Raw genomic sequence first — 11,920 nt, forward strand, 5'->3', positions numbered from 1 at the left:
AGAACAGACCTAGTTCACGCTCTCCTTCTGCCCACAGGCCCAGCCGCAGTCTCATATTGTCACCTCCTCTGAGGAGCCTTTGCTGAGTGGAGGTCCCTGGTCATCTGCTCTGACAGGGCTTTGCGCTGAACTCTATGCTAACTCCCCCTCCTTGTAATAAACTGACTTGGGGTCTGAGGCCCCTAAAATCACCTCAAGGTCAAGGCTGTATCAGTTTTGTTTCCAAGCACCTCGAGTAATGTTTGGCAAATAATCGGGATCCAGTGAGTGTTGAATGTGGAAACTCTTCCTCCACCTTGGAATACTCTTTCTCTCTCCTCCGCCCACCTGGCAGGGAGCGGCTGAAATTTCACCTCATTCTTGAAGCTTTCTGCAGCCTGAAGGGATTGCTTCATCATTTGTAGGATTAAAGAATTCAAAAGGGCTTTAGCAGGGACGAGCTGACACAAGTAGATGAAAAGGGAGGAACAGGGACCTCCCTGGCGGTCCAGCGGATGAGACTCTGAGTTCCCAATGCAGGATATTTTTTGGTTGCGGCATGCGGGATCTAGCTCCCTGACCAGGGATCAAGGTCAGGGAACTAGATCCCGTATGCCGCAACCAAAGCAGATCCTGCGTGCCACAAAGAAGATCCTGCGTGCTGAAACTAAGACCCAGCACAGCCAAAATAAATAAATAAATATCTCTTAAAAAAATGAGGAACAATGTAAAGGGCTAAGGCCCTTTCAATTCTAGGAATTTATCTTTTTACTCGAGAAGGTTCTCGGTTTCTATTGTCTCCAATATTCCCTTGGCCCACAGATTAGAGAGTCTGGTCTTTTCAAGTGTTTATGGCTTAGCCCCCAGCCAGACTGTAAAGCTACTTAACAACAGGGACCAGGTGTTGTAAAACTTTGTCACAGGGCATTGTCAATGCTCAGTAAGCACTCACTGATTGCCTATATAATACCCTGTACTTTGACCTCTTCCACTGAGGGGACAAGAGATTGGGAAAGGGAGTGAAGAATGACTGCTGGCCTTAGAAAACAGAAATCTGTTCCCGTCTCTGCCCATCTTTTCTCATCCGTCACTCTGCAGACATATGGGTATAGGACTGACCTCTCCCACATCCTTGCCAAGCCCTTTATGGAACGTTGCAAATGACCTGTGAGGAAGAATTACCATAAGGCAGTTGGTCTATGTTGGGCACTATGCCCAAGTGTCTCTGCCCCTTGTGAGTAGGTGGATGAATGGATGGATGGATGAATGGATGGATGGATAGAAGGATGGATGTGTGGGTGGGTAGATGTACTGACGGATGGATGGATGGATGGATTAATGGACTGATGGAGGGATGGATGGATGGATGGATGGTTGGATGGATGGGTCAATGGACTGATGGGTGGATGGATGGACTGAATTAAGTAATATCAATCAGAGGCCTGAGTGTTTTTCACCCCTAACCCTGATCACACTGAGCCAGCTGCTCTCATAGTCCAGGGCAAAGGGCACCTGCTCAGTTCCAGGGTGAATCTAAGGTCAACGTCTTCTGTCTGTAGTGGGTTTCCTTAGACATTACATCTCATCAACTGGTACCAACTAATAGAACCTGTTGAAAAACAGAGACGTTCCTCTCATAATTCCAAACAGGGTCATACTCACAATGCCATCAGTCCCTGTTCTCACATTGCCTCACTGGCCACAGCCTGGCTACAGAAAAAAGTCTGTCCTTAGGCCCTTCAGAAACACTCGCTCTTGCTTCTTCCACCTCCCTATGGCTAGGATGGAGCCCCATGGGGCACCAAAGGGAAGGTGATATAAAGTCGTCTGACCCCAGCATCATTTATCTGGCTGCCAAAACCACCAAGAACAATAGCTGTGGGCAGAGTCTCAGTGTCTGGCTTTTGCCAAGGCTTTATGGGTGTCTCTCTCCCCTTTCAACAAACACTCATTATTGTTCCCCACCTCCTTATTATCCATACTGTGCTGAAGACATTGTGAAATCCCTAGGCCCTTCTTCCCCATCCTGCAGACAATTATAAAGATTGCTACAGGCTCACCCACCCTGACCAGGCAATATAAACTCAGTGCACATGCCCTGGAGAAATCAGTTGGAGGTTCCAGGCACCTGGGATCTGCAGGTCAGTGGTGGACAGGCAGTATTCTATCTTTCTCTGTTTTCTTCTCCCTCTGTCAATAGCTCTGATATGCCACCTCTTTTTAACTCCTCTTGGCAAGCTCTCTGGTTAGCAAGGTATCCCCTACATAGATCACCATGGGATGCTAAATAAGTCTAGGGTCACATAGAAGGAATCTGGGGAGAAGGTATAGGTTAAGTCAAGATTTTTAAATATTTAGGACCACCGGTTTTAGAAAGTAATTTCAAAAGAACTCATCTAGGCCAGTGGTATTCAACAATGTTTTATGAAGCTTGAGGTTCCTTAGGGATGCCCCAGTGCCTTTTTGGGGTTTTTTTTTGCAGTGTACATTATTTTAATTTTATTTTTTAAAAGTTCAAAAAAATTTTTAAAGTAATTTTTATTGGAATATAGTTGATTTACGTTGTGTTAGTTTCTGCTGTACGGCAAAGTGAGTCATACATCTTTTTTAGATGTATACATCCACTCTTTTTTAGATTCTGTTCCCGTATAGGTCATTACAGAGTATTGAGTAGGGGTCCCTGTGCTCTACAGCAGGTCCTTATTGATTATCTACTTTATATATAGTAGAGTGTTCAGATACCAAGGGCGAATGGGGGGAGGGATAAATTGGGAGATCGGGATTGGCGTGCACACCCGGTGCCTGCTTCAGTAGTCAAAGCTAGCTGGGTCCTGGTGCCATCATTGTTCCAGGTGTCTTTTATCCATTTAACTTTCATCAGTGTCTGTGTAAAATTTCCTTGTGAAACCTAAAATCGTTTTGAAAAATATTGACCTTGCCCAACCCCTCATTCCAATGATAAGAATTTGGAGGCCTAGGGAATAAAGGAATTTTCCAAGGTGACAAAATAAATTGGTAGCAGAGTTAGGTCCGGAACCAACCTTGCCATCCGAATCTGCGGTGAGTGTTCCTATGTCCTGCTCATGAGCACCAGTGTGTCTCAGTTGGGGCAGATGGAGAGAGCTACAAGCTATGCTCTGTGGCTTCAAGAGCTTGTTAACTTTTTATAAGGGAAAAAGTGTCTATACATACAACAATAAATAACACACTGAAATTGAATGGGACTTCAGAGTAAGTTTGCAATGGTAAAGTAAAGAGTCTTTAAACTCTGAGTCATGGAATCATTGATTGTTTGATCTTGAAAGAATCTTAATAACCACATCCTCTAACTCCATGATTTTATAGATGCTGAAAACTGAAGATTGGAGGGTAAGTGACATGAACTTGTATGTCTGAGCTATTTCTCTGAGCTGATAATTAACTTGGCAGAACTAGATACTCAACCTATAGATAATAATGCCATGTCCAGTGACCTTAATGTCAAAGATTTGAATGGACAATGATGAGGTAGGGAAATGAAAGATACCTTTCACTGTCGTGGCCTCTCCCGTTGCGGAGCACAGGCTCCGGATGCTCAGGCTCAGCGGCCACGACTCACAGGCCCAGCCGCTCCGCGGCATGTGGGATCTTCCCGGACCGGGGCACGAACCCGTGTCCCCTGCATCGGCAGGCGGACTCTCAACCACTGCGCCACCAGGGAAGCCCGAAAGATAACTTTGAGTATGCCTACCGAGAAGATAAGAAAGAAGTCTCATTGCCTGGGAAGTGGTTTAGTGTCCACGGAGAAGTGAGATACACTTAGGATAAGTATATCATACAATGGGAAGCCAATGTAGATTCTAGAGCTGGACGGGGGTGTGATGAAAGCAGCACTTAGAATACAAGTCCAGAAACCTCACATAGGTTGGGCTGGATTGAAGGCAGAGAAACCAGGAATACAGGTGCAGTTTCAATGGTTATGAAGAAAACAAAGTTATATTTAAAGAAGTTATTTATTGGGACTTGATAAATCTGACATAGGGTCAGGAAAAGTGGGAGAAATTGTCAACAGTTCTCAGGATTTGAATCTACCTGTCTAGAGGAAGATTATGGCAGTGAGAGAAATGAAACGAGGAGGGATGAATGAGCTGGGAGGAGAAGGTGAATTTGACCTTAGATGAATTTGGCTGGGTATGATGGCAGGATATCCAAAGGGTGGTGTCCTGTAGGCTGTTGGAGATAAAGGAGGATGTTCAGTCTGGACTTGGAAGGCATTAGAGAAAGATGATCTTGCAGCTGAGGAAATGGATGGATTGCAGCTTCATGTGATATGAAAGAGAAGAGCTTAGGACCTTGGCCGGTGACTTCCAGGTTTAGGGGTGACCCCCAAACAAAGGGAGAATCTACAATGCATCTGAGAAAGAGAGAATGGAGAGGTGTGAATCAATATCAAGGGGTCCCAGGGGGACAATGGCCAAAGATCAGAGGAATCAAAAAAGAAAACAATCTTTGGATTTGGCTCCACAGAAGTTAATATCTGTCTTGGAGAGAACAGATTCCATGGAGATAGTGTGTAGGAGGATGAAGGAGAGGCTGGAACAGGTGTGATGTGCAAAAGAGCATGGGGAAGCCCAGGGCTATTTGGTGGTGGTATTTGATCCAGGATAGGTGAATTGATGAGGTCTGAGACAGCCAAGGATGGGGTCCAGAGAGGGGTATAGACCAAAGTCCAGTGAAAGGTCACTTGGGGACAATAGGGAAGGGAAAGCTTGGGGAATGGAGTTTGTGGTACACTGGGAGGGATCGTGGCAAACACTCAAAACCAGGAGCCCAGGCTCTCTGATGGACTAGAAGTCAGTTTCTCACTCCTACACAATCCTCACTTCATCGCAATCTATACCAGGACCCCAGGCAGGGGTTCCTGATATGGGAGTCTGTAGGAGAGACACTGGAATTTGGGGCTGGACCAGGACAAGAGGACCCCAGCGATCCAGCTGGACTTGATCAGTCCTGAATTTCTGCCAGCTCTTTGAGCTGACACGGACCAAGAGTGGGAGTCATCAGCTTGCCTATCCAGCTTTACACAGGGACCCTCCACTTTGTCTGCTCCAGCCAGCCCTTGGCACGGCTGCTAGGCTGGCCATATTTCTGCTGCTCCAACCAAAGAAGCTTGGCCAAGGGAGAGCACAGCATCTCACTCACATGGGCTTGCATGGATGCCATGCTGCTGTCGACCTATCAGGGCTGGGGGATCATCTGGTCTTTTGTTACTGAAAGTGTGGTCCAGGGACCAGCAGCATTAATGTCATTTGGTTGCATGTTTGAAACGCAGTCTTAGGTCCCACCCCAGACCTAGGGAATCAGAATCTGTATTTTAACAAGAGCTGCAGGTGATTTACACGTTTATTAGAGAGTGAGAAGAACTGAGCTAGTGTATAAGTTCCCAAGACCAGTTGATCACTGAGTCATTCAAGAACCTTCAGCCCAGGGAATAGTACTTCTCAAGAGTCCCCCAGGTGATTCGATGGGCAGGCACATTTTGGAAAGCCAATGACTGTAATCGAACGCTTCATTAAAAAAAAAATTAAAACTTACCATATACTACAAAGGAAATTTATTTTCATATAAGGAAAAATGTTGAAATGATAAAGTAAATAAATAAAAATCACCCATAATCTTGTCAGCCACAGATAAGTGCTGTAAAATGTCGAACATCTTTGTTTCTATGTATGTGGGCAGATTTAAATGGAATCATAATGCACACACTATTTATAACCTGTGCTTTTCACTTAATGTATTTTGACCATTTTTATATCATAAAATGTTTTTCTACATCATCTTTAATGTACACATGCTTTCTTATTTACCATAAATTTTTAACCAGTCACCTATTATTGTGCAGGTAGATTATTTTCAGCTTTATAAAAAATGATGCCGTGAACATCTTTATTATTAAACATTTGGGCAATTCCTTATTTTCCCATAGAATAAGGGCAACAGATGAAATTACAATGAAAGTACATCGAATGCTTTAAGACTCTGATTCACATCACCAACATTCATCCAGAATTTGTACTCCTGTGATCCTTTGCTCTCACCAACCCTTAAACTCTCACTGCAAAGCCAAGGATTAGGAAATGACTTGTCCAAGGTGATCAAGTGGCAGATCCAGTACTAAAAGCCATCTTGGCTAAGTCCTTCTTCTAAGATCCAGGCCATGTTGCTCAGGGATGCTGAGATGGCCGGAAGTCCTGCCATCAGCATCAATCTGCTTCTCCTTACCTGCTTCCCAAAATGTCCCTCAGTGTCACTCTCTCCTGCTCTGAGCCCTGCTTCCTCATTCCTACCTTTCTCCTATTTCCTCTTCTTTTCTGCTTTCTTATCCTTTCTCTTCTCTTTCCTTTCTTCCTTGTTGAGAGAATCAGCCCTAGCCATCCTTGCTTTTACTTTTCTGGGCTATTCTCCAAGTCCTACCACCCTCATGCCCTGATTGGCTCTGGGTTTCTTTCCATGCTGGATTCTGGAATGGCCTTTCTGAAGGTGGTCATTTCAGGGAAACGCTCTAGGGACGGATGATCCAACCGGAATGAGTGGAGCCATGTGAAGCTCTGTGGTTTAGGGTCTGTACAGGAACACTGGCTTCAGTTTTTAGATCATTCCTCCTCAAAAACGCAAGTCTGTGTATCTCAAGCCCGTGCTGTTTTCCATCTGGAACAGAACAGGGGAGTGTGCATGGTCTCTCACAGATCACAGTCTTGGCAAAGCGATCCAGTCCCCAGAACGACACTCTCTAACTGCAGAGAGACCCCGTCCTGGCTGCAGGCGGGAGGTTCCTCCTAGTAGCACTGCCCAGAGGAGGCAGGGGGAGGTGGTGACTCTAAGGCCAGGCTGGGAGTGGGACAGGACGTCAGTCAGGTTCTTCCTTAAACTGTGAGGCTAGAGCACACCCCACCCCAGTCTGAGCCCCAGGAAGGACTCCTGGCTGAACTCTTTGGGAAACCTGTCATCCTGTTTCCCAGAACCGGTGGCACCAGTGCACAGTCAAGCTCGACTCGGGTGGCCCCAAACGAGGGAGACTCAGAGCTGCCTGGAGCTTGCTGGGCTGAGGAGCCCTTGGTGGATTCTGGTAGGGCTCTTATAGATAAGCACCTAGTGAGAACTTTCCACCCTGTGATTGGGTAATTTGGCTCCTTGGGATGTCTGCTCCCTAGCTCCACCCCTTTCTTTCTCTGACAGCCCCCCTTTTTTTTAAATTACAGCCATTCTTCTTTTAAAAAAATTTCATTGAAATATAGTTGACTTACAATGTTGTGTTAGTTTCAGGCGTACAACAAAGTGATTCTTTTTTAGATTCTTTTCCGTTACAGGTTATTACAGAATATTGAGTATAGTTCCCTGTCCTATACAGTAGGTCCTTGTTGGTTATCCATCTGTTTTATATATATTAGTGTGTATATCTTAATCCCAAACTCCTAATTTATGCCCCTCCTTTCCCCTTTGGTAACCATAAGTTTGTTTTCCATGTTTGTGAGTCTATTTCTGTTTTGTAAATAAGTTCACTTTTAACATTTTTTAAATATTCCACATATAAGCGATATTATACGATATTTGTCTTTCTCCGTCTGGCTTATTTCACTTAGTATAATCTCTGGGTCCATCCATGTTGCTGCAAATGGCATTCTTTCATTATTTTTTATGGCCGAGTAATATTCCATCGTGTATATATGCCACATCTTCTTTATCCATTCATCCTCTGACAGCCCTTTTTTTTCCTTCCCTCTCAGCAAGGACCAGTCACCCCTGATTGCAGGAATGTGCTCCCTCCCCATGGCAATATACTACATGTACGTCTTCCTGGAGCCTTCCTTTTCCTAATCAGGGGGTCTGGAGATGACAGAGGAAGAGGAAAGAGGGCTGAATCAGTCTCCTTCTCACCCCAGAAGTCTCAAGTGCCCCATAATTAAGCTTAATCACCATCATAATCACAAAAGCTTTCTTTCCGGGACTTCCGCAAGATGCCAGCCATTCTACTGCCCTGCCGCCAGCCTGAGAAATCTACAAAGGGGGCATTACTAAGCCCATTTTATAGATTTGGAAACTGAGGCCCAAAGAGGTTATAAAGTACCTAATGTCACACAGCGCCAGGACTCAGACTCCAGGTTCTCTGTGCTGCTCCGGCCTCCATTCTCTAAAAGCTCAGTGATAATTTTGAATCTCAGTGACAGCATCTTTGTATGTTAGCCTCTGTGGCCTCTATTCCCGGTCTGGGCTTCCAACTCTTACCTGCATTTTATCTCACTGGACATTTGAGTCTTTACTTTTAGTTTACCGCTTTATTGTCTGTGATTTTTGTTGTAAATTATCTCAAGCTCTTCGAGGAATGAGTTAAGGCATGATAAAAATAAAATAAGATTGACACCTGGGATGCATTTCCTCAGCTCCTCCATGGGCCCATCCTATCCTAGACATGGGGGGCCGGTCAGGGCCTCTGGGAAGGTACAACGTAGCTGGGAAGACAAGACACAAGTGCATGGACCACGCAGATGACAAAACAGATGTCAACTCTCTGGGGTATCTAGCCTGGGTTCTGGTCTCTGAACAGAATATTGCTGGCAGCTAAGTTATCCACAGTTCTTGGTTGTCCAGGTTGGAGGGAGAAGGCCAGCTGGCAAACCCAGGCTCTTTTCAGATCTTCGTTTTTATTGTACAGGGGAACCTGCTTTAAACACATACAGTCATTGGCTAAGGGTATTATAATTAGCTGTTACTGAGAGAGAAGAATCTCCTGGAAGTATGGTGTTGGCCAGGAGGTTCTGCTCTTGAATATAAGGAGGGCTCCCCAGGCCTGAGAACAGCTGATGACCATGTCTGAAACCAACCAGCCATGGGCTAATAGCATGGGCGTGGCTTTGATGCTGCACAGACTCACCACGGTTCCTTCTCAGCCTCCCTGGCATGCGTTTACCCTCCCAGGCTGATCGTCAGAACCACAGGCAATCCCAGTGCCAGCTCCCTGCTGACCACCTGTGTTTGGCATCCATAGCCCAGCTCCGCCCAGCCCACCCCTTACACACTCACCGGAGCAGGGTGGCCAGGCTGGCATGCTTACCATCACATCGGACTCTTTTCCCCCCTCATTTGTGGATTTTCTTCTATAAAGAGCCTTTAAAATATCTGAAAAACAAACCACATGTTATTATATACTCAATTAATCCCTTTACTGAAGAGAATAAACGTATGAAAAATTGGGTGGGCCCAGAAAATCTGGGAGAAGGCTCACCATATCCCAGAGACATTGGAACCTCGTTAGGAAATTTCTCAGGGGAGGCACAGAAAAGGCCTGGAGCGTCAGGAAAACTCTCTACCCTTCAGTGGGAAGACGCAGGCTCCCGTCACCACCCTGAGGACCTGACAGCGGCCAAGCTTGTTAGAGACAGAGGTGCGGTCTCTGAAAATGTCACGAGCCCTGGGAGGACTTCCTTCGCCTAAGGCTGACCTGGTCTTTGTTTTGTTTTGTTTTTTTGCGGTACGCGGGCCTCTCACTGCTGTGGCCTCTCCCGTTGCGGAGCACAGGCTCCGGACGCGCAGGCTCAGCGGCCATGGCTCATGGGCCCAGCCGCTCCGCGGCATGTGGGATCTTCCCGGACCGGGGCACGAACCCGTGTCCCCTGCATCGGCAGGCGGACTCTCAACCACTGCACCACCAGGGAAGCCCCTGACCTGGTCTGGACATGCTCTTGGGTGGAGTAGCACCCCTACTTCTCACCTGAAGAAGGAGAAGAGGCCCTAGTTCTCCATGCTGTCCTTCAGAGTGTGGGGTGGGAGGGCCGTGGGGCTCAGGGGTGCCTGAAGGGGGCGGACCACCAGCACTGCCTCCTGTTTCAGAATTAAGGATGCAGATCAGAAGGCTCTGTGCACGAGAGACCGCCACCTCCTGGTGGGGGATCCCGCCACAGACAACTGCCGTGCAGGAGCCTCTGGGGCCTCGACGCCCTGGGACTCACCCAAGCTCCGTCTACCCCAAGCACTCCCTTTCCTACTGAAGGGTCAGGACCCCTGTAGGAGTCCCAGCTCACCCTGCAGCGTGCATGCAGGGGTGCGGCCAGCTGTGCCCTGGCCCAGCTCCTTCCTGTTCGAGCCTTAGCTTGTTGAAGAGCTTGTGATCTGGGGTCCCCTCATCTCCTGGCTCTCTTTTCTCCTCCCCCCGCCCCACCCCAGAGATGATCTTCATACTCCCCAACAGAGGCCTGGGCCACACCAGTTTCCCCGTCTTCCTGGGGATCCAGGGAGGCAGTCGTTGCCTGGCATGTGTGGAGACAGGGGAGGGGCCTTCCCTGCAGCTGGAGGTGAGAGACCGCACCCTGTTCTGGGGGCCCCTGCAGACCCGGCCTGGCCTCCAGGGTGCTCTGGCATCTCTGTGCTCATCTGTGGATTCTGGCCAGGTGCACACATCCCTCCTGTTGAGGTTTCCACCATCTTTCCCTGCACCCAGCACCCAGACCCTTGCCTCCAGAACCTTCAGAGGGCAATCCCCTGGGGAAAGAGCCACCCTCTCAGGTCCCTTGTTGGCCAAGCCCCAGAAGCCTCGAGGGCTGACACGCAATCAGCAATCTTATCCAACAGCCGCCTTCAGGCTGGAGGCTGCTTCCTGACCTGACTGGTTTCTCTGTGGCTCGGCTGAGCCCCAAGAGCCTGTACGACTCACCAAGGAGAGTGAGCCCTCAGCCTGCACTGAGCTCTACTTTGAACAGAGTCGGTAGAGAGGCAGGAAGCTGGGTTCTGGCCTGGCGCCCCCAAACCAAGCTCATTCTGCTCGGGGTCTGTGGGAGGCAGAATAATGACGCCCCCCAAAGATGTCCACATCCTGGTCGCAGAACCTGTGAATATGTTACCTTACACGGCAGAAGGGGCTTCACAAATGTGATTAAGGCTGCTCTATCCTGTAGTATCCCAGTGGGCCCCAGGTAATCAAACACCAGGGTCCTCCTATGAGGGAGGCGGGAGGCTGAGAGTCAGAGGGAGACTGGAAGATGCTATACCGCTTACTTTGCAGATGGAGGAAGGGGCTGTGAGCCAAGGAATGCAGGTGGTCCCTAGAAGCTGGAGAAGGGCAGGGAATGGGTTCTCCCGTAGAGCCTCCAGAAGAAGCACAGCCATGCCAACAACTTGACTTGAGCCCAGTGAAAACCATTTCAGACTTCTGACCTCCAGAACTGTAAAATAATAAATTTATGTTGTTCTAAGCCATTGCATTTGTGGTAGCTTGTTACAGCAGCTGTAGGAAACTGACACGGGGAGTGAGTGGGCCTCTGTGTGCACTATTCAATGCAAAGGGACTGGATAACTTGGTGAGTCCTTCTTGGAAGCCTGGCCATGGCTTCTCCTTTGGCCCCTCTGCTCTAGAGCTTCTAGAAACAACCGAGAAACTCCAGGCAGAACCCAGCTCTCCTCCTCTGTCCATGGACAATGTCTTGGGCTGCTTACAATTTCAGTTTTAGTTCAGGTCACGATTTTTCTGTCAGATACTTCTCAACGAATCAGTCATCCAGCCCACTGACCAGTGCCATTAGTTGCCTGCTAGTGTTGATGTGTGAGGACCAAGCAGGAGCAGGGATGGAAAGGCAGTGAGCTTGGACTGGACGTACTGTTTAAGTTTACTGTGGAACTGTTGAGTTGAGTTGACTGTTTACAGCTGGGAATATAGGGCTGGACCTCCACTGAGAGTTTGTAGTTAAAACTGACACGCATCCTCAGAGCCCCAAATCCCTCCCCATTTCGTAGAGGATCCATAGTCAAACAAGCTAGAGCAGAGAGCCCGTGGTATCCGGGCTCAGAGGGCTGGACTGCTGGTTCTCTTCCTCTTGTGCAACCACTCAGCCTCTGTCCAACACGTACTGTGGGCCAGGACATTTAAGAACAGTGTATCTTCACCCTCACAGCGACCCTGCAAGGCAAGTATTCT

At 47.9% G+C, this 11,920-nt stretch overlaps 1 protein-coding gene and 1 long non-coding RNA gene across 3 annotated transcripts; both read left to right on the plus strand.

The window, feature by feature from the left end:
* Window positions 1-590: 590 nt before the first annotated feature.
* Window positions 591-8,381, plus strand: LOC149747685 (uncharacterized). 2 transcript variants are annotated; one of them, XR_016395354.1, is made up of 3 exons: window positions 623-2,120; window positions 3,325-3,348; window positions 7,743-8,381. It is a non-coding gene; the product is annotated as an uncharacterized LOC149747685 (long non-coding RNA). The 2 variants fall into 2 exon arrangements; XR_016395353.1 differs by lacking the exon at window positions 3,325-3,348 and having other exon boundaries at window positions 591-2,120.
* A 1,698-nt stretch (window positions 8,382-10,079) lies between these two features.
* Window positions 10,080-11,201, plus strand: IL38 (interleukin 38). Its single transcript, XM_089922822.1, is given in 1 exon segment — window positions 10,080-11,201. A coding segment is annotated over 1 exon segment (540 nt). The 5' UTR covers window positions 10,080-10,178; the 3' UTR covers window positions 10,719-11,201.
* The last annotated feature ends 719 nt before the right edge of the window (window positions 11,202-11,920 follow it).

The sequence above is a fragment of the Delphinapterus leucas genome, chromosome 13 (genome assembly GCF_059928025.1).
Source record: "Delphinapterus leucas isolate spDelLeu-1000000601 "Yukka" chromosome 13, BTC_Dleu_Yukka2, whole genome shotgun sequence".
NCBI classification, from domain to species: Eukaryota; Metazoa; Chordata; class Mammalia; order Artiodactyla; family Monodontidae; genus Delphinapterus; species Delphinapterus leucas.